Genomic DNA, 21,971 nt, shown 5'->3' with positions numbered 1-21,971 from the left:
GTATGCCAGCTTATTGTGTGGCAAAGTATGTGTGGGGTTTTTTTGGGGGGGGGCAGTGAGTGTTAAATAACGACTAGGTAATCTCTCATGACAGGAATCCTAAAATATCATTTACAAGAGCTGAAGCATCTCTTTATTGCGAGGCTTGTAAATAGGTCCACCCAAGTCCCTAGCCTGCTTGCCCACATGTGCCATTATGGGCAATGTTTCAATGTCTAGTCACCTGAAGGGAATTTTTAGTTCTCCAGCTGTTGGGGAGAGCAGGGCTGGGTTTAGGTTTGATGAGGCCCTAAGCTACTGAAGGTAATGGGGCCCTTTATATGTCCAGCTGTCCTTTGTCAACAACAAATTGCCGCTGTTTTTTGTGTTGAATATATGCTATATGGAGGGACGCTGGTGGCGCTGTGGGTTAAACCACAGAGCCTAAAAGGTAAAGGTAAAGGTACCCCTGCCCGTACGGGCCAGTCTTGACAGACTCTGGGGTTGTGCGCCCATCTCACTCAAGAGGCCAGGGGCCAGCGCTGTCCAGAGACACTTCCGGGTCACGTGGCCAGCGTGACATCGCTGCTCTGGCGAGCCAGAGCCGCACACGGAAACGCCGTTTACCTTCCCGCTGGTAAGCGGTCCCTATTTATCTACTTGCACCTGGAGGTGCTTTCGAACTGCTAGGTTGGCAGGCGCTGGGACCGAGCAGCGGGAGCGCACCCCGCCGCAGGGATTCGAACCGCCGACCTTTCGATCGGCAAGTCCTAGGCGCTGAGGCTTTAACCCACAGCGCCACCTGCGTCCCATAAACCACAGAGCCTAGGACTTGCCAATCAGAAGGTCAGTGGTTTGAATCCCCGCAACGGGGGGGGGGGGGGAGCTCCCGTTGTTTGGTCCTAGCAGTTCGAAAGCATGTCAAAGTGCAAGTAGATAAATAGGTACCGCTCCGGCGGGAAGGTAAACGGCGTTTCCGTGCGCTGCTCTGGTTCGCCAGAAGTGGCTTAGTCCTACTGGCCACATGACCCGGAAGCTGTACACCGGCTCCCTCAGCCAATAAAGCGAGATGAGCGCTGCAACCCCAGAGTCGGTCACGACTGGACCTAATGGTCAGGGGTCCCTTTACCTTTATATGCTATATGGTAATTTATGGACCTAATAGGTATCTAAAGCCATTTGCTTAAAGGAAAATATGTATTTTATCAAAGTAATTTTATTTTATTTGTTTTTTATCTTATATTTTGGAAATGTACATCCAAATTTTTTTCCTTTAAATTTTTTCGGACCCCCAAGAGAGTGGGCCCCTAAGCTATAGCTTGTTTCGGTTATACAGTCATACCTCAGATTACAGTCGTTTCAGGTTGTGCGTTCTTGGGTTATGGACACGCCGAAACCAGGAAGTACCGGAACGGGTTACTTCCGGGTTTCGGCGCTCACGCATGCACAGAAGCGCTAAATTGCGCTATGCGCAGAAGTGCCGAATCACAACCCGCTCGTGCGCAGATGCGGCACAGCGGGTTGCGGACACTGCGGGTTGCGAATGCGCCTCCCGCACGGATCACGTTCGCAACCCGAGCGTCCACTGTACGTAAATCCGGCACTGGGGGCGAGTGGCTCTGTACATGTAATAAGTGCAACAAGAGAATATTCTTGGTGACTCTTTGTATCGTGTCTTTGCAATTTCACTATCCTGAAGTACATAGTCTGAAGTGATTCTGTTATTACCATTTTCTCATATGGCTTCAAAAGAAGTCGCTTTTAAAGGTCTGCCAGCGACTAAATACCCATTTTATTCGCTTCAGTTAGTCAAAATTCAGTCTCTCTGCCACCCCTGGTCATTACTTCTGATGACCCATAAGCTGCTCAAGAAAGATATTTTGTTTACATTATTTCACTTGGAGATGTAACTTAGCATGTGTATAAAGCACCGTTTCCCCTTTTTGTTTCAGGCATTCGACCACCAATCATGAATGGGCCCATGCACCCGCGTCCCTTGGTAGCACTGCTGGATGGCCGGGACTGCACAGTGGAAATGCCAATCCTGAAGGACGTCGCCACTGTTGCGTTTTGCGATGCACAGTCCACGCAAGAAATTCATGAAAAGGTGCAGCTGAACATTTATTTAAATTACCCGTCTAGGAAGTACCGTATTTTTCGCTCTATAGGACGCACCAGACCATAGGAGGGGGAGAACAGGGGGAAAAAAATTCTCCCCCTCTCTGCTCAGCGCCCCTTCAGCGAAGTGGCAGGAGAAACGGAGCCCCTTCCATTTCTCCTCCCGCTTCGCTGAAGGGGCGCTGCGCAGAGAGGGAAAACTGTGCAGCGCCTCTCCAGCAAAGTGAAGCTTGGAGAGCAAGAGGGATCGGTGTGCACTGACCCCTCTCGCTCTTCTGGCGGCTATCCGCAAGCCTTTGGAGCGCAGCGGGAACTCCTGCTGCGCTCCGAAGGCTTGCGGATAGCTGCCTGAAGCCCCCGGAGTGCAGCGGGCATTCCCTGTGCTCCGGGGGCTTCAGGCAGCTTCAGCGAAAGCAACGTGGGGAGCTCTCCCTCTGCACTTCGGAGGCTTCGCGTTGCTATCGCTGAAGCCAAGGAGCCTGCATTCACTCCATAGGACGCACACACATTTCCCCTTCATTTTTGGAGGGGAAAAAGTGTTTCCTATAGAGCGAAAAATACGGTATTGTGAACACCGTGTACCACTACCACTTTCCCCATATTCTGTGCGGCACCTGAAAGGATAATCTGAAATGGCAAGCTGTTTTACAGATAATGCGCAGAGGAGTATGCAGCCCTGCACTGTGTCCATCCTGGCAAATCTCAAACATGGTAAAAAACAACAACAACCTTAAGCAAGCTTCCTCAACCTCGACCCTCCAGATGTTTTTCACCTACAACTCCCATGATCCCTAGCTAGCAGGAGCAGTGGTCAGGGATGATGGGAATTGTAGTCTCAAAACATCTGGAGGGCCGAGGTTGAGGAAGCCTGACCTTAAGCTGAACTAATACAGGCGTACCTTGGAAGTTGAACGGAATCCTTTTCAGGAGTCCGTTTGACTTCTGAAATGTTCAGAAACCAAAGCGCGGCTTCTGATTGGCTGCAGGAAGCTCTTGCAGCCAATCGGAAGCCGCGGAAGCCCTGTCGGACGTTTGGCTTCCAAAAATAGTTTGCAAACGGGAACAGTCCCTTCCGGGTGTTTGGGAGACAAAATGTCCGAGTAGCAAGGCATTTGGGATCTAAGGTACGACTGTAAATATTTAGGACTCTCAGATATCCTGGCTCTGGTGGCATGCCCTTTCAGACTTGGGAAACCAGCCCTGCTGGCCACCAGCTGCTTTCTTTCCTAGTTGGTTGTTTGGTTGGATGGTTTGCTGTTTGCTCCCACCAGTTGCAACAATAACAGGAGAAGGGTTCTAAACTGAGCTAGGGGTTATGAGTGCAAAACCAGTAAGTCTGCTTTGTTGATGACCCCTCTAGGTCTTCCAAGAGTCATGTATGTGCTTGAATGATTTCAGAGATGGGGAACCAGAGGCCAATGCACCCCTTTGTACCAGTTCCTGGCCTTCTCGGTTATAGGGAACCAGGCACAGGGCCTTCTTGGTAGTGGCACCCGCCTTGTGGAACACCCTCCCACCAGATGTCAAAGAGAAGAACAACTACCAGATTTTTAGAAGACATCTGAAGGCAACCCTCTTTAGGGAAGCTTTTAATGTTTAACAGACTCCTGTATTTTAATGCTTTGTTGGAAGCTGCCCAGAGTGTCTGGGGAAACCCAGTCAGATGGGCGGGGTATAAATAATAAATTCTATTCTATTCTATTCTATTCTATTCTATTCTATTCTATTCTATTCTATTCTATTCTATTCTTCTCAACTCTCCTCATGCCACAGCCACTCTCAGCACCCTCTTGTAGTGCGTTTGCTTGCCTGGAATGCATTCCTGAACTGTGATTAGGGCCTGTTACTTGCCTGGATAAAAGGGATGTGGGTGGCGCTGTGGTCTCAACCACAGAGCCTAGGACTTGCTTATCAGAAGGTTGGCGGTTTGAATCCCACGACGGGGTGAGCTCCTATTGCTCGGTCCCTGCTCCTGCCAACCTAGCAGTTCAAAAGCATGTCAAAGTGCAAGTAGATAAATAGGTACCCCTCCAGTGGGAAGGTAAACGGCGTTTCTGTGCGCTGCTCTGGTTCGCCAGAAGCGGCTTAGTCATGCTGGCCACATGACCTGGAAGCTGTACGCCGGCTCCCTCAGCCAAGAAAGTGAGATGAGCGCCGCAACCCCAGAGTCGGCCACGACTGGACCTAATGGTCAGGGGTCCCTTTACCTTTACCTTACTTGCCTGGATGGAGGATAGAGGATGGAAATGGGGTTTTGTGTTTATAAACCTATGACTTCTGTGTGGCTGGAATATAGCCCACTCTACAAATATCAGTGCCGCGTGGTCCCTCTGTGTTCCTTTTTTTGCCTTTGGCACTGCTCACCCCTAGCCTGCAACTCCCAGAAGCTTGCCTTTGAGGAAGACAGTTGCCCTCAGGCTGAAAATAAGACCCATCCCGATTTATAGCAATGCTGGCCTTGCAGAGAGTTTCTTAGAGGCTATTGGGACAGTGTACATTTTTTTAAACATATGAAATGTGTTGTAAGAACGCTAAACATTTGCTTTTTGGAACAGCCCAACACAGAAATGGCTAGTGTCTCTGCAGAATAAATTTGAACTAGTATTGAACTATAGATCCGGATCTATCTGTGAAGTCTCATAAAAATAAAAATAAAAAATCGGTTCCCTACCAAATAAATTAGTGTAATTTCTATAAACTGCTAATGGCTGACCTTTTCAGAGAAATGTCAGGTTTGTTTCCTCTAATAGATGGAAGATTTCACCAGAGATGTCGGCAGCATCTCACAGGATAACTTGCTTCAGACTGTAGCTCGTCAGAAACGCTCAAATGTTTCCACTCCAATATGGGCGACTGACCTTTAAATCCAAGGTTACCATAGGTCAGTCCTCATTTTTCCTGAAGATAAGCACATTCAGTTTCCTAATTCAGTGAAGGGAGAATGTTCAGCACTGCGCTATTTCTCCTACCTAGCTTTTTTATTTGGGCGGGCAGGGGTGTGTGTGCAGGGAATCAGATGCTGCTTCAAAGTCGTAGAATTGTAGAGTTGGAAGGAATCACGTCTAGACCAACCCCCTGCAATGCTGGGGTGTAGACAATAGACTCACTTTCAGGTCCACTAACACGGTTGCTGCTAAATACCCTTTCCTGATCCCCGTAGAATTGATGCTTTTGAATTATGGTGCTGGGGGAGACTCTTGAGAGTCCCATGGACTGCAAGAAGATCAAACCTATCCATTCTGAGGGAAATCAGCCCTGAGTGCTCACTGGAAGGACAGATCGTGAAGCTGAGGCTCCAAGACTTTGGCCCCCTCATGAGAAGAGAAGACTCCCTGGAAAAGACCCCGATGTTGGGAAAGATGGAGGGCACAAGGAGAAGGGGACGACAGAGGATGAGATGGTTGGATAGTGTTCTCGAAGCTACCAGCATGAGTTTGACCAAACTGTGGGAGGCAGTGGAAGACAGGAGTGCCTGGTGTGCTCTGGTCCAGGGGGTCACGAAGAGTCCTAAACGACTAAACAACAACCACCCTTTCTTACATGCGACTCGTAGCCTACAGAGCAGCTGGGTTCAAAAAGGTTAAAAAAGCTTTGGTCAGAGTTCATTATAAGGCTCTGGAATGGTGCAATCCATTGCTTTCAGGAAGTGGTAGACTTTGGGACGGCTGAGCGTGGTGGAATAGCAAAGGCCATAGGTGGCAGACTGCCAATATTTGTATGGAGCTTCTGGGCGCGATCACCCATGGCTACAGCGTGTGATAGCTTTGATATGTTAATGACAATACATTATTACCCAGGAGCACGGGTGGCGCTGTGGTCTAAACCACTGAGCCTCTTGGGCTTGCCGAACGGAAAGTTTGCGGTTCAAATCCCTGCGATGGAGTGAGCTCCCATTGCTCGGTCCCTGCTCCTGCCAACCTAGCAGTTAGCAGTTCGAAAGCACACCAGTGCAAGTAAATAAATAGGCACTGCTGTCGCTGGAAGGTAAACGGCGTTTCTGTGCGCTCTGGCTTACATCACAGTGTTCAGTTGTGCCAGTAGTGGAAAGAAGCCACATGACCCAGAAAGTTGTGGACAAACGCCGGCTCCCTCGGCCTGTAGAGCAAGATGAATGCCGCAACCCCATAGTCACCTTTGACTGGACTTAACCATCCAGGGGTCCTTTACCACCTGGTATGTGGTACCAATGTACTGGTACCTGGAACCAGTGAATGCTGCCTATTGTTAGTGGACAATAACAGCTTAACTCCCTCCCCATGTGTGTGTGTGTTTGTCACACAAATATTGTGTGATTGTCACAAACACAGGACATAGCACTGACTTCCCATGGTAAACATGAGATTGGGCGAAGGCAATCAGCAGGAAGTCTCTAATTTTGTGCAATGCTTTGCCTTCACAGAAGACACACCGCGCAGTGGCCTTTTTGTGACCGGTGCCCTTGGCACTATTCGCAGTTTTTAATTCTTTTATCATTCAAAGCAATAAACACGGTGCAAAAAATGTTAACCATTTCGGTTTTTATTTCGTATTTTTTATTTTTATTATCCACATTTTAATTAAACGTTTGTCACAAGTTCAGTAGGGAAGGGAAGAGAGGCATTTTATAATTTATCAAAATGTGAGGACTGCCCTTAATATGGTACATTATTTTCATGTGTTTTGTACGCCATCTCAAGAGCTTTTAGTGAGCCATCTGGGAGCTTAGGGCTAAAATGTGAATAAATGAGGCCTGTGCAGAAGATACGATTGATTTGTAAAGTGCTCCTTCAATGCACGTCATGCGGGGCAGGAGTCCCTGGGGGGAAAGAGTTTATATTTTGGGGGAGCTCCCATGCTATGCTTTCCTTTGCTTTTCTGAAACAAGCTGTAGGCTTTCTTCAGCCTCTTGGGTGCAGGTAAAGTTGGCAGCCAAAAGAAGAGGCAAAGGAGAACTTAGGCTGAAGAATAGAGAGCAGCCATAGGTGTGCATTAAGCCTAGCAGCTGATCCTATTTATCTCTTCTGTCTCTCTGCACAGTGGCTGCAGCAACAGTGTGATGGGAACAAGGTGGAATGGTTGTTTAGTTGTTTAGTCGTGTCCGACTCTTCGTGACCCCATGGACCAGAGCACGCCAGGCACTCCTGTCTTCCACTGCCTCCTGCAGTTTGGTCAAACTCATGCTGGTAGCTTCGAGAGCACTGTCCAACCATCTCGTCCTCTGTTGTCCCCTTCCCCTTGTGTCCATCTTTCCCAACATCAGGGTCTTTTCCAGGGAGTCTTCTCTTCTCATGAGGTGGAGAGAAGAGCCTCAGCTTCAGGATCTGTCCTTCCAGTGAGCACTCAGGGCTGATTTCCTTCAGAATGGAGAGGTTTGATCTTCTTGCAGTCCATGGGACTCTCAAGAGTCTCCTCCAGCACCATAATTCAAAAGCATCAATTCTTTGGCGATCAGCCTTCTTTATGGCCCAGCTCTCACTTCCATACATCACTACTGGGAAAACCATAGCTTTAACTATACGGACCTTTGTTGGCAAGGGGATGTCTCTGCTTTTTAAGATGCTGTCTAGGTGTGTCATTGCTTTTCTCCCAAGAAGCAGGCGTCTTTTAATTTCATGGCTGCTGTCACCATCTGCAGTGATCATGGAGCCCAAGAAAGTAAAATCTCTCACTGCCTCCATTTCTTCCCCTTCTATTTGCCAGGAGGTGATGGGACCAGTGGCCATGATCTTTGTTTTTTTGATGTTGAGCTTCAGACCATATTTTGCGCTCTCCTCTTTCACCCTCATTAAAAGGTTATTTAATTCCTCCTCACTTTCTGCCATCAAGGTTGTATCATCTGCATTCCACAAGGTGGAATGGGAGATGGCAAAACCCCAATTGGTACCAGTTGTGCCATTGGATGTGCTTATGGCAATTTTGATCCTTATAGAGGTGTGGGTTTTTTTGTTACTCTTTTCGAGAAATAAGGAAACTATTGACAGCAAGAGAAACTCTTGCCAGCTGACCACTTATTGGAGAGCTGATGGGAAATTCTTCGTGACCTTAGATGCCTCTTGTATAAATTGACACCAGATGATGTTTTGGAACATAAAATCTTGGCTCGCTTTGGAGCTCTTTGCATAATGCCTATCTCTAGAGTTATTTTACTTTGAAGGATAGGTAGGGATGGGAACTGCCTTTCAGTTGTTTTATTTGTGTTACGCTTTTTAGTAAAAGTTAAAGGATCAGAAAGGAAAAACCGTTCTCCACAGTGCTAATAGCTTCACAAGAAAACACTTCCATTGCTTTGCTCTATTTTTCTATTTTGCTTTATTTCCCCAAAGGCTTTTTTCTTGCCTTAAGCAACTAGGGTACACTCAAGTTCAGTGAAACCTGATAAATGTCTTGAGATTTGCCATGATGCTAAAAACAAAACCTGCACCTCAGACTGTTGGTGGGCACCGGGTCCAGACTAGTCAGATTACCAAGTACGTAACATCTTAATCCATGGAATTTTGCCAGGTTAAAGGTAAAGGTAAAGGGGCCCCTGACCATTAGGTCCAGTCGTGACCGACTTTGGGGTTGCGGCGCTCATCTCGCTTTATTGGCCGAGGGAGCCGGCGTACAGCTTCCGGGTCATTTGGCCAGCATGACTAAGCCGCTTCTGGCGAACCAGAGCAGCGCATGGAAACACCGTTTACCTTCCCGCCCGAGCGGTACCTATTTATCTACTTGCACTTTGACGTGCTTTTGAACTGCTAGGTTGGCAGGAGCAGGGACCGAGCAACAGGAGCTCACCCCGTCGAGGGGATTCGAACCGCCGACCTTCTGATCAGCAAGCCCTAAGCTCTGTGGTTTAACCCTGAGCACCACCCGCGTCCCTCTCACCTCCCAGGGGGAAGTAGCAAAATATAGTAGCATTTGTGAACAGGTCTCTCAAGTGAACAGTAAGTCTCAGGCAATCATTTTGCTACCCATTCTGCTGCAACCGCACCTTGAAATTCTCCCTTGAGAGATGACCAGACTATTGGAGGTGATGGCATGTACCCCAGGAATTGGAATTCTGGAGAGAACGTAACTGAATTGTGTTTGCCTTTGTTTTCCAGGTACTAAATGAAGCAGTGGGAGCCCTGATGTACCACACCATCACTTTAACCCGTGAAGACCTGGAGAAGTTTAAAGCACTTCGAATAATCGTTAGAATTGGAAGTGGTTTTGATAACATTGATATTAAATCTGCTGGCGATTTAGGTATGTCGTTAATTCACGTCTGTGAAATTTTATGTAGAAACCCAAGGGGGTTTGTGTTCAGACCTTTCTGACTTGTTTGTAGGTTGCACTTAATTGTGGTACTCTGTATTTGAAATTAATTGAATAACTCAAGTAAGGGTACTCCAGTTGGTGCTCACAAAAATAATAAAGAAATAAATAAAAATAAAATTTTATTTATATCCCGCCCTCCCCAGCCGAAGCCAGGCTCAGAGCGGCTAACAACAGTAAACTGATACAACAGTCTAAAATCATTCCATTATAAAATCAGTTCAAATCAGATTAATGGCAACCATTGGGCTAGAGTTCTGTGAGGATTGCCAAAGGAGGGGGTCAGGCTGTGCCCTGACCAAAGGCCTGGTGGAACAATTCTGTCTTGCAAGCCCTGCGGAAAGATGTCAAGTCCCACAGGGCCCTAGTCTCTTGTGACAGAGCGTTCCACTAGATCGGAGCCACAGCCGAAAAAGCCCTGGCTCTGGTTGAGGCCAGCCTAACCTCTCTGTGACCCGGGACCTCCAAGATGTTTTTGTTTGAAGACCGTAAGGTCCTCCGTGGGACATACCAGGAGACGCAGTCCCATAGGTACGAGGGTCCTAGGCCATATAGGGCTTTAAAGGTTAAAACCAGCACCTTAAACCTGATCCTGTACTCCACCAGGAGACAGTGCAGCTGGTGTAGTACCAGTTGAATGTGATCTCGCAGTGAGGACCCCGTAAGGAGTCTCGCCGCGGCATTCTGCACCCGCTGGAGTTTCTGGGTCAGTCTCAAAGGGCAGCCGCACGTAGAGCCAGTTACAATAATCCAGTCTGGAGGTGACCGTTGTGTGGATCACAGTGGCTAGGTCAGGGCAAGGAGCCAACTGCTTAGCTTGGCGGAGGTGAAAAAATGCTGTCTTTGTTATAGCTGCAATCTGCGCCTCCATGGAAAGGGAGGTGTCGAAGATTACACCCAAACCCTTAACGGACAGTGCTGGCACTAATTGCACCCCCGCAAGAGATGGGAGTTGCCCCCCCAATCCCATATCGTCCTGACCCAGCCAAAGGACCTTTGACCCAACGTAAAGGTAAAGGGACCCCTGACCATTAGGTCCAGTCGTGACCGACTCGGGGGTTGTGCGCTCATCTTGCTCTATAGGCCGAGGGAGCCAGCGTTTGTCCGCAGACAGCTTCCGGGTCATGTGGCCAGCATGACTAAGCCGTTTCTGGCGAACCAGAGCAGCGCACAGAAACACCGTTTACCTTCCCGCCGGAGCAGTACCTATTTATCTACTTGCACTTTGACGTGCTTTCGAACTGCTAGGTTGGCAGGAGCAGGGACCGGGCAGTAGTCTATACAGCCCTATACAGCCTAGGACCCTCGTACCTACAGGACCGCCTCTCCTGGTATGTCCCACGGAGGACCTTAAGGTCTTCAAATAAAAACATCTTGGAGATCCTGGGCCACAGGGAAGTTAGGCTGGCCTCAACCAGAGCCAGGGCTTTCTCGGCTGTGGCTCTGATCTGGTGGAACGCTCTGTCACAAGAGACTAGGGCCCTGCGGGACTTGACATCTTTCCGCAGGGCTTGCAAGACAGAATTGTTCCACCAGGCTTTTGGTCAGGGCACAGCCTGACCCCCCTCCTTCGGCAGTCTTCACAGAACTCTAGCCCAATGGTTGCCATCAATCTGATTTGAATTAATTTTATAATGAAATGAGTTTAGAATGTTGTATTATTTTATTGTTGTTAGCCGCCCTGAGCCCGGCTTCGGCTGGGGAGGGCGGGATATAAATAAATTTTACTATTATTATTATTATTATTATTATTAATCCAGGGGTGTAGGTTTGAGCCCCACATTGGGCAAAAGATTCTTGCCCTCTGGGGGATTGAACTAAATGGTCCTTGTGGTCCCTTCCAAACTCTATGATTCTATGATCTGGAGCAGTGTTGGCTCTGGGTTTTGAAGGGCTCTTGGGCAAGGCATCCTCCATGCCACCTCCATCCACCTCCATGACTCCCAACTCCTCACCTGAGCCTGAGCATGCCAGCCATTGGTGCCAGCCCTGGTCTGGAGGACCACAGGTCAGTTACGCCTGGAGCACAACTTTGGAGCATCCTAGAAACTAAATTCTGGCAAATGAGCCTTGGTCCCATCCCTGGAGCAACTGCTTACATCCGGCTCCACTCTCCCCTGCCCTACCCAAAGCAAGAGTTTATTCCACAACCCCTCTATTTCTCTTACGCTTTTCTGATGCATGACTTGTTTTAGATGGTTGAAGCAGCAGGTGGGGACTGTCCCTTTCTTAATCATTGGAAAGGTGCATAGTCTTGCTTTAGGTCAGGCATAGGCAAACTCGGCCCTCCAGCTGTTTTGGGACTACAACTCCCATCATCCCTAGCTAACTGGACCAGTGGTCAGGGATGATGGGAATTGTAGTCCCAAAACAGCTGGAGGGCTGAGTTTGCCTATGCCTGATTTAGGTGCTTAATAGTATATGTCTTTCCAACATCTCTGAGGGCCAGGGCCTGGTTGAATTCATAAAGATGCTAAAGGGGGCGGGGGATTCTGTGGCATTCTGGAGCCACCCCAGGATTCAACACATTGTGTGTTTTATTATTATTTAAGGGATTGCAGTGTGCAATGTTCCAGCTGCATCCGTGGAAGAGACAGCAGACTCTACAATGTGCCACATCTTGAACCTGTACAGACGAACCACCTGGCTTCATCAGGCCTTGCGAGAAGGCACGAGGGTGCAGAGCGTGGAGCAGATCCGGGAAGTGGCTTCTGGGGCTGCAAGAATCCGAGGGGAGACCCTGGGCATTATTGGGTTAGGTAGGCTAAACCTATTGTCCTGCTCTCTGCTCTTTGCGGATAAAGTCTGTTTGTTATTTAAATGCATCCACTGTTGTGGCTTAAGGCTAATCGGGACCCTAACAAGCTGCTAGGGATGATGGTATCTATTTATAATTGCTGCCCTGGGTTAGCTAGTGCCCTAAGATGCTCCAAACCTATTGTCTGCATTACCAAGACCAGGTATCTACCCCTCTACAGTGGTATCTCAGTTTAAGAATTGCCCTGTTTATGAACGATTTGGTTTACGAACTTCGCAAAACCAGAAGTAGTGTCCCGGTTTGCGAACTTTACCTTGGTCTACAAACGGAAACCGGACTGTGGAAGGGCACCGGCGGCGGGAGGCCTCATTAGGGAAAGGCGCCTTGGTTTAAGAACAGATTCGGTTTAAGAACGGACTTCAGGAACGGATTAAGTTCGTAAACCGAGGTACCACTGTATTTTGCTCAGTAGTTCATTTCTAAAATGTATTCCAGAACCGCCCTGTCACTCTGTAGCAGAAATAAGTTTGTTGAAGCATAGTGGGCAAAAGTCTACACAAAGTTTGGGGAGGGGTGGAAGAGCAACAGTAATGTTTTCCTAATGGAACTGGAAATTTCTCTTCTCCATTCCCTGCCCCTATGTTTCATTAGAACTCTTTAAGTTGGACTACTGTGTACGTACTCTGTGACCTCATTCTGATGTAACACTAAACTATGGCTTAGCATAATACGAATGGCCCTCTGCTTTGTGAGCTCCCTTCTCTTCTTCCGCTGCAACCATGAGGAGGAGTAGATGGGAAGGGTTTGCTTCCACTTCCAACTAATTATGTCCACGCATTATCCTTGGACCCAGATAAACTGGATATTCTTAACTATGGTTTAGGGAAAGAAGCAAACATTAAACCCTGGTTTACGATTCTGCTAAACCAGTGTTCTTCAGCCAGATGTTGTTGGACAATATCCTCAGCCAGCTTAGCCGCAGGTGGGACCCACAATCGAAGAACACTGTCCTAAACCATATTTAAGATTCAGCTTTGGGGATAATGATAATAAACCATGGTTAATTGAAAGCAGAAGCTAAACCTTTTCCTTACGGCCACACCAGAAAAGAGATACAGTGGTGCCCCGCAAGACGAATGCCTCGCAAGACAGAAAACCCACTAGACGAAAGGGTTTTCTGTTTTGGAGGTGCTTCGCAAAATGAATTTCCTATGGGCTTGCTTCGCAAGACGAAAATGTCTTGCGAGTTCCTGCGGGTTTTTTCCCTCCCCCCCCCCTTTTCTAAGCCACTAAGCCGCTTATCAGCTGATCCGCTAAGCCGCTTATCAGCTGATCCGCTAAGCCGCTAATAGCGCTAATCCGCTAAGCTGCTAATGGGCTTGCTTCGCAAGACGAAAAAACCGCAAGACGAAGAGACTCGCGGAACGGATTCTTTTCATCTTGCGAGGCACCACTGTAGTTTAACATTGCATCCAAGCCCCATCTGCATGAATGGGTGGTTAGCTTTATATCTGCCTCAACAATATTTGTTGTAAGACAAAACGAATTCTCCCCCTCCCTGCAGGACGAGTTGGTCAAGCAGTTGCACTACGTGCAAAAGCCTTTGGCTTCAATGTCATTTTCTACGACCCGTACCTCTCAGATGGCATGGAACGCGCTCTTGGACTTCAGCGGGTGACGACTTTGCAGGATTTGTTGTTTCACAGCGACTGCGTCACCCTCCACTGCAGCCTAAACGAACACAACCATCACCTTATTAACGACTTCACCATTAAACAGGTATGTTTCGGATAATGTCACAGTGACGATAAAAGTCAACATTGACATAGCAATTTTTGTGTGTTCTAAGCACTTCACAAACATTGCCTTAGAGATACTTACAACAGCCTTGCGAGGCAGACCAAAGATGTCATTGCCATATTGCAGATATATTGTTACAGGGTACCGTATTTTTTGCTCTATAAGACGCACCAGACCACAAGACGCACCTAGTTTTTGGAGGAGGAAAACAAGAAAACAATTATTCTGAATCTCAGAAACCAGAACAGTAAGAGGGATTGCTGCGCAGTGAAAGCAGCAATCCCTCTTGCTGTTCTGGCTTCTGTGATAGCTGCGCAGCCGGCATTCGCTCCATAAGACGCACACACATTTCCCCTTACATTTTAGGAGTGAAAAAGTGAGTCTTATAGAGCAAAAAATACGGTATATTGAGAGGCGAGCGGTTCTGCCTGGCAACCAGGTATCAATTTTGTCTGCCATCTACTTGGTGAAGAAATGTCACATCCTACCATTGCAGTTTAATCACGTTGATCTTTGTTTACTCGGGAACCGAAAAGTTGTCTTCCGATAAAATTTCTGCACATCTCAATTTGTAGATTAAGTGGCTACTGCCCCCTTGTGTTCAGTGCTAATACTCACAAGCGTTCCCATCCCAATTTAGTTGTCAGGCTACTGGCGGAGGAGAGTACTTGAAATGATTTCAGACTTTCAACTGAAACGTTTGCAGATCACCCATAGCATTTACAGCCGTAACTTACTTTTTATTGAACTTACATTATCAGAAGTGTATGCTTGCCAATCAAAACAACCATTTCTTAGTTCTGCAGGCCGAGAACTGCCTACAGAACAATGGCAGTCTTGCAGTTAGTTGCATCCTAGATGACACAACCTTGATGGCAGAAAGTGAGGAGGAATTAAAGAACCTATTAATGAGGGTGAAAGAGGAGAGCGCAAAATACGGTCTGAAGCTCAGCATCAAAAATAGTAAGATCATGGCCACTGGTCCCATCACCTCCTGGCAAATAGAAGGGGAAGAAATGGAGGCAGTGAGAGATTTTATTTTCTTGGGCTCCGTGATCACTGCAGATGGTGACAGCAGCCATGAAATTTAAAGGTGCCTGCTTCTTGGGAGAAAAGCAATGACAAACCTAGACAGCATCTTAAAAAGCAGAGACATCACCTTGCCAACAAAGGTCCGTATAGTTAAAGTTATGGTTTTCCCAGTAGTGATGTATGGAAGTGAGAGCTGGACCATAAAGAAGGCTGATTACCAAAGAATTGATGCTTTTGAATTATGGTGTTGGAGGAGACTCTTGAGAGTCCCATGGACTGCAAGAAGATCAAACCTCTCCATTCTGAAGGAAATCAGCCCTGAGTGCTCACCGGAAGGACAGATCATGAAGCTGAGGCTCCAATACTTTGGCCACCTCATGAGAAGAGAAGACTCCCTGGAAAAGACCCTGATGTTGGGAAAGATGGAGGGCACAAGGAGAAGGGAACGACAGAGGACGAGATGGTTGGACAGTGTTCTCGAAGCTACCAGCATGAGTTTGACCAAACTGCGGGAGGCAGTGGAAGACAGGAGTGCCTGGCGTGCTCTGGTCCATGGGGTCACGAAGAGTCGGACACGAGTAAACGACTAAACAACAACAATAATTTTTTTATCATGCAGCCACTTCTCTGAGGTTTGGTATCAGACCATCCACCTGATTCATGGAAGCTTGTGCTGCAATAATTCCAAGAATCTCTTTTTCATCTGTGAACCTTCATGAGAACATGAGAATTCAATCCACTTCTGGGTCCCTCCCCCCCCCCCTTTTAAGAGGTCTGCCGACTGGGCAGAAGGGCTTTTCAGCTGTGATGAACAGAATATGGAATGGAATAGCCACTGGCTGCCTCATGGCCTCTATTTAGGCAGGTTGCAAAACCACCTTTATTTCAGCAGGCATTTTCAGGGCACATTAGTTTTTCAACTGATTTTTAGAGCTGTGCTTTGATTCCCAGGGAACGGGGTATTAACGTATTAGTTAACCTGTTGCTATCTTGCTGCTCCTGCAATCATATGAGGTACTTCAAATTGTCATTTTATTCTTTTTTATATTAATTACAGTGTCGATTCTGTTTTTTAAAATGGTGCTGCAGAAATGTTGGTATAAATGAATGCTCTGATCTTTAAGGTGCCATAAAGCTTTTCTTTTCTTTATTGCAACCAACAGAATTTGCTGCACAGCTAATTCCATGGATTCTCTCTTGATTTGTCTTTTATCTAGTCATACGCTTCACATAAACTGGTTTCTACAGCTTTCTGGGTTTCAAGTTAATTGGGTTTCAGCAAGCAAGAAATCTCAACATTATGGGCTGGCCATTTGTTGAATTACATTAACATAGTTTATGGATATGTTTCCTTGCAAGTTTCTGAAAGCCGTGAAACTTCTTGATGAAACAGGAAATCGACATAAGCATATTACTGAAAGCTACAATTGTCTGTGTCAGTTTTATAATTTATTAAATGCCGTATTTTTCGCTCTATAACACGCACCAGACCATAACACGCACGTAGTTTTTAGAGGAGGAAAACAAGAAAAAAAATATTCTAAACGAAATAGTGGATATATGATTTTTGTGGTTCATGCTGTGGCCACAGACATGTGATCTGACAGTGAGTTTGGAGTAGCCCAATGCAAAAATCCTGTGGATCCATGCTTTGTAACCACGGAGGAGGGAAGGAAGGCGAACCATGGATCCTCTGCTCACGACTGCAGCAGATCCCCCCTGCCACCCGCAGGCATTCGCTCCATAACACGCACAGACATTTCCCCTTACTTTCTAGGAGGAAAAAAGTGAGTGTTATGGTGCAAAAAATACGGTATTTCCACTTTCCTAAAGGATCTTGGAATGCAAAGGTGTTCTGATAAGTTATTAATATGCCACTTATTTTTATGTCAACAGCTGTGCTGTTCTACTTGGTACAACTTTAAGTGTTTCCATTGATATGTTAAGGCAAGTAGAAAATTACATTGTTGCCTCAGTAAGCAAACACATTTTGTTTGCTAACGGGTGCTTGTTTTCACACGTCTCGTTTTTAGTAATTTCTATTCACTTTACCTTAAATTTTTTTTTTTTTTTGCAGTAAATCAGTTCAGTTTCTTGTGAAAGGTAGAGGAAACAGCCTGTGCACTTTTTCCAAAGCCACGGCAGTTCCCTTCAGCGACTCAGAGTCTTAGATTTCATAAATTGTCATCTGACTTCAGTGCAGTACAACAGGGCACACATTTTAAAGTCCTGTTAACTAGACGGAAAGTATTTTTAAAGCATCAAACTGCCCATATTTTTAAGGTTTGCTTTCAGTATTGCCTTAGGCTACATTATAGCATTTAAACGCAGACTGAACATCTGTCAAATGCAAAAATTAATCTGTTTGATGCTCCCCCTCCCCTGGCCTTGTTCAGTTTAACCATGATAAAGATGCAGTTTTGCTTGGCTATTTACACCTTTTAAGCTTCGTTTATAAGAAGATTTTTGTAGCATTTTTCCAGTGTGTAGTAAGGCAAGTGGTCCATTTTTGGTTGTAGGCTGTTCCAATGACGGCTGGTTCCTCTACTAACATCAACTTTATTTCGCGCGTTTTTAATCTGGGCATTTTAACTTCCCGCAGATGCGACAGGGAGCCTTCCTTGTGAACATGGCTCGAGGAGGGCTAGTAGATGAAAAAGCACTTGCACAGGCCCTGAAGGAAGGAAGGATACGAGGGGCAGCCTTGGACGTACACGAGTCAGAACCATTCAGGTGATTCTGTTTCCTGTTTAGTGCCTGTTCTATTGCTAAACAAAAATAAAAAGGTAAAGGGACCTCTGACCATTAGGTCCAGTCGTGGCAGACTTTGGGGTTGCGGCGCTCATCTTGCTTTATTGGCCGAGGGAGCCGGCGTACAGCTTCCAAGTCATGTGGCCAGCATGACTAAGCCGCTTTTGGCAAACCAGAGCAGCACACGGAAACGCTGTTTATCTTCCCGCCAGAGCGGTACCTATTTATCTACTTGCACTTTGATGTGCTTTCGAACTGCTAGGTGGGCAGGAGCAGGGAACGAACGGGAGCTCACCCCATCACAGGGATTCGAACCGCTGACCTTCTGATCAGCAAGTCCTAGGCTCTGTGGTTTAACCCACAGCACCACCTTCCAAATGAAGATTCTCTGGTCCTTCCTAGAGTGTTCCAAGTGTCTCCTATACTTGCATCTCTGGATTATTATCAGAATATGCAGTGACCCAGAATATGTTGTTTCCTGCTATTTATTAAAAAGAAAATATCAATTATGTGCCCCTGGTGACCAGCCTTTGCTCACCTTCGGACCCACCCACTGGCTTGGGTAGCAGCAGCTTCAACTCGCCCTCACTTCCGATTAGTAGGAAATTAATGGTTCTACACAATCTTCCAAGGGTAAAAGGCGTATTTCGTAGCAAAAATACGTTCCCGCCTGACTGCTTCGCCTGTCCTCCATCTATATTCTCTGCCCTGCCAGGGCTCTGAGATACTGGTAGTGTTTTTGGATGATGCGTGAGCACCTAACAGCTCCACACAAAAGTTTAGACAACACCTTGATAGCTTCCATGGATTCAGTCAGGAACAGATACCTCAAAGATGCTGTTTGATCCCTTTCCACTATCAAGTTTTGGCTAGGAAAGCCCAGTCACCCCAGTATACAGCTCAATCATACTTTCAAAATCTGTTTGGGATGCCAAGATATTAACCTGGTTGAGACTTGATATGAAGGCAGGGAGAAGCTGTTCAAATGAACCACGTTCCTCTCATATTACCACAGAACCAGCAACTCCAGAACAAACTCTCCCAAAAGTTTACCACAAATACCATATTTTTCGCTCTATAAGACGCACCAGACCACAAGACGCACCTAGTTTTTGGAGGAGGAAAACAAGAAAAAAAATATTCTGACTCCCAGAATCCAGAACACAGTGAAAGCAGCAATCCCTCTTGCTGTTCTGACTTCTGGGATAGCTGCGAAGCCTGCATTCGTTCCATAAGACGCACACACATTTCCCCTTACTTTTTAGGAGGGAAAAAGTGAGTCTTATAGAGCAAAATATACGGTAATTATGCTAAATAACCAGGCATCAATATAACTAATAGCACACATAATAAAAGATAAAGGTAAAGGGACTCCTGACCATTAAGTCCAGGGCTGCCCTCCTCCCTCCTCAGGGAAAAGCCCCCAAGAGCCACACACACACTCCACGTGGCTCTTTAAAGGGAGCGCTGAGCAGAGCCTCCCGCCTGCATTTGCTCCATAAGACGCACACACATTTCCCCTTACTTTTTAGGAGGGAAAAAGTGAGTCTTATAGAGCAAAAAATACGGTACTTCTCTTTATATCTAGGCAAATGGCTGTCTTACTGTTTTATTACATATATCTTCCTCCAGCGAACTCTATGGAAACTTCTACTCTGGGCTTTCAAACCCCGTCTCAGTACTGTTTCCTCAAATGCACATGTTGTTGTTCCCATTATCCTCAGCACTGGCTATGCTGTTGAGAAATGGAAGTCGTGGGTGTTTGCCGTTTATTTCTGGTTGTGTATACTTATTCTTTGGGATGCGGGTGGCGCTGTGGGTTAAATCACAGAGCCTAGGACTTGCCGATCAGAAGGTCGGCGATTCAAATCCCTGCAACGGGGTGAGCTCCCGTTGCTCCGTCCCTGCTCCTGCCAACCTAGCAGCTCAAAAGCACGTCAAAGTGCAAGTAGATAAATAGGTACCACTCCGGCGGGAAGGTAAATGGCGTTTCCGTGCGCTGCTCTGGTTCGCCAGAAGCGGCTTAGTCATGCTGGCCACATGACCTAGAAGCTGTCTGTGGACAAATGCCGGCTCCCTCGGCCAATAAAGCGAGATGAGCGCCACAACCTCAGAGTCGGTCACAACTGGACCTAATGGCCAAGGGTCCCTTTACCTTTTTATACTTATTCTTAATAAACACACAAAAGCCTCTGTTCAGGAAGATGGTGGTGATGATGATTAATTACAGTATAAGATGTACAGTATATGATACCTTTCTTTACTTTTTCTCTCAGCTTTAGTCAGGGTCCCCTGAAGGATGCGCCAAATCTGATCTGTACTCCCCACGCTGCGTGGTACAGTGAGCAGGCCTCAATAGAAATGCGGGAAGAAGCAGCCCGAGAGATCCGGAAGGCTATCACAGGTGCCAGCCATATTCCCCTCAGTGTTCTTTTACCGACTCTTCCTTAACAAGCATGCCGTTCTTCTGTATCTGGAACATCAGTAGTACAAAGGACACCAAACCGGCTTGGAATAACATTTACTGTGTGGCACTACTAACTTTGCAAACGTTGACTTTTTTAAAAAAAGAAAATTAATTCAAAATTATAACAAGACATATTCTCCAAAAACATATCATCCTTGTCCCCCCCCCCCCCATTTTTATTAAAATACAACATTAAAATATTGAAACATTAAAATATTAAAATGCAGCCTCATCACAGGAGGAGAAAATGAAAAAGGAAAAAGAAAGAGGGGGAGGGAATCAAACTGGCTCCAAGCCAAAGGCCAGGCAGAACAACTCTGTCTTACAGGCCCCGAGGAAAGAAATCAGATCCTGCAGGGCCCTGGTCTCATGAGGCAGAGCGTTCCACCAGGCGGGAGCCAGAGTTGAGAAGGCCCTGGCTCTGGTTGAAGCTAATCTAAGTTCCTTAGGGCCCGGGACCACTAGGGTGTTGCTGTTTATGGACCTTGAGGCTCTCTGTGGGGCATACCAGGTGAACTGATAACAGGCAATGAAAAGCGGCCATTATTACCGTATTTTTCGCCCTATAGGACGCACTTTTTCCCCTCCAAAAATGAAGGGGAAATGTGTGTGTGCCCTATGGGGCGAATGCAGGCTTTCGCTGAAGCCTGGAGAGCGAGGGGGGTCGGTGCGCACCGACCCCTCTCGCTCTCCAGGCTTCAGGAAGCTATCTGCTAGCCGTGGGAGACCCAGCTAGCCGTTGGAGAGCTTCGCGACTTCGTGCAGCTCTCCCACGGCTTGCGAATAGCAGCCTGTTCTGGGGGCTGGGTTCGGGGGAAGCTCGGGCTTCCCCCGCCCCCGCCCCGCACCTAGGGGGGAAATATATTTTTTTTCTTTATTTCCCCCCCCCCCCAAAAAAAACTAGGTGCGTCCTATGGGGCGAAAAATACGGTAATGTGTCGTGCACATTCGCGTGCATTTTATTTTTAACCTGACATTATTTGCACATGCGGAGTTTACTTATGCTGCAATATTTAACTGTCTGGCTAGGTCGCATTCCAGACAACCTGAGGAACTGTGTCAACAAAGAACATTTGACTGCAGCTACACATTGGGCCAGCATGGACCCAGGAGTTGTTCACCCAGAGCTCAATGGCGCTGCATACAGGTAAGAAGATTCTCTCGCAGCCAGTTTAATGGCGCTCCCTTTTGTCGGCTCTAGACAGTATCCACTATGTATATCTGTTGACATGCTGACAGTGAGCTGTCATTGTGAGGCGTCAACTCGGGGAGAAGAGATTCAAAAGGTTTTAACATTTTGAGTCAAATGCCACTCCCATCAAATTCTATTGCTGTAACTTCCAAATCTCTTGTGTACATGTGGGGGTGGGGCAGCTGGTACTCCACAATAACCAGATTTTATTGGGGGGAGGCTCTAGTGCAGGGGTCAGCAAACTTTTTCAGCAGGGGGCCGGTCCACTGTCCCTCAGATCTTGTGGGGGCCCGGACTATATTTTGGAAAAGGAAAAAAATATGAACGAATTCCTATTCCCCACAAATAACCCAGAGATGCATTTTAAATCAAAGGACACATTCTACTCATGTAAAAACGCGCAGATTCCTGGACCTTCCGCGGGCTGGATTTAGAAGGTGATTGGACTGGATCTGGCCCTCTGCTCTAGTGACTGATCTCCCATGTAGTTGCTGCTAAATTGGGGGGGGGGGACTCCATAACCTTCCCGCCCCCCTGAGAGGCAGCAACATCATCTGCAAGAGTGTCAGAATAGTTAACAGCCCTCCTTTAGTAAG

The 21,971-nt window shown here is 46.9% G+C and overlaps 1 protein-coding gene across 5 annotated transcripts in view; it reads left to right on the top strand.

Moving 5' to 3' along the window:
- CTBP1 (C-terminal binding protein 1) overlaps window positions 1-21,971 on the top strand; it is a 55,202-nt gene that overhangs the window by 31,460 nt on the left and 1,771 nt on the right. For all 5 annotated transcript variants that reach the window (XM_079975338.1, XM_079975339.1, XM_079975342.1 and 2 more), the window contains 7 exons: window positions 1,932-2,086; window positions 9,162-9,306; window positions 11,928-12,134; window positions 13,698-13,912; window positions 17,568-17,698; window positions 19,993-20,120; window positions 21,213-21,330. In XM_079975338.1, coding sequence (XP_079831464.1) covers window positions 1,932-2,086; window positions 9,162-9,306; window positions 11,928-12,134; window positions 13,698-13,912; window positions 17,568-17,698; window positions 19,993-20,120; window positions 21,213-21,330 — 1,099 coding nt within the window. The remainder of the gene's footprint in view (window positions 1-1,931; window positions 2,087-9,161; window positions 9,307-11,927; window positions 12,135-13,697; window positions 13,913-17,567; window positions 17,699-19,992; window positions 20,121-21,212; window positions 21,331-21,971) is intronic.

Source organism: Podarcis cretensis (genome assembly GCF_951804945.1).
Source record: "Podarcis cretensis genome assembly, chromosome: 5".
Lineage (NCBI taxonomy): Eukaryota > Metazoa > Chordata > Lepidosauria > Squamata > Lacertidae > Podarcis > Podarcis cretensis.
The sequence above is the reverse complement of the archived record's forward strand: the minus strand, read 5'-3'. Positions and strand labels throughout refer to the sequence as shown.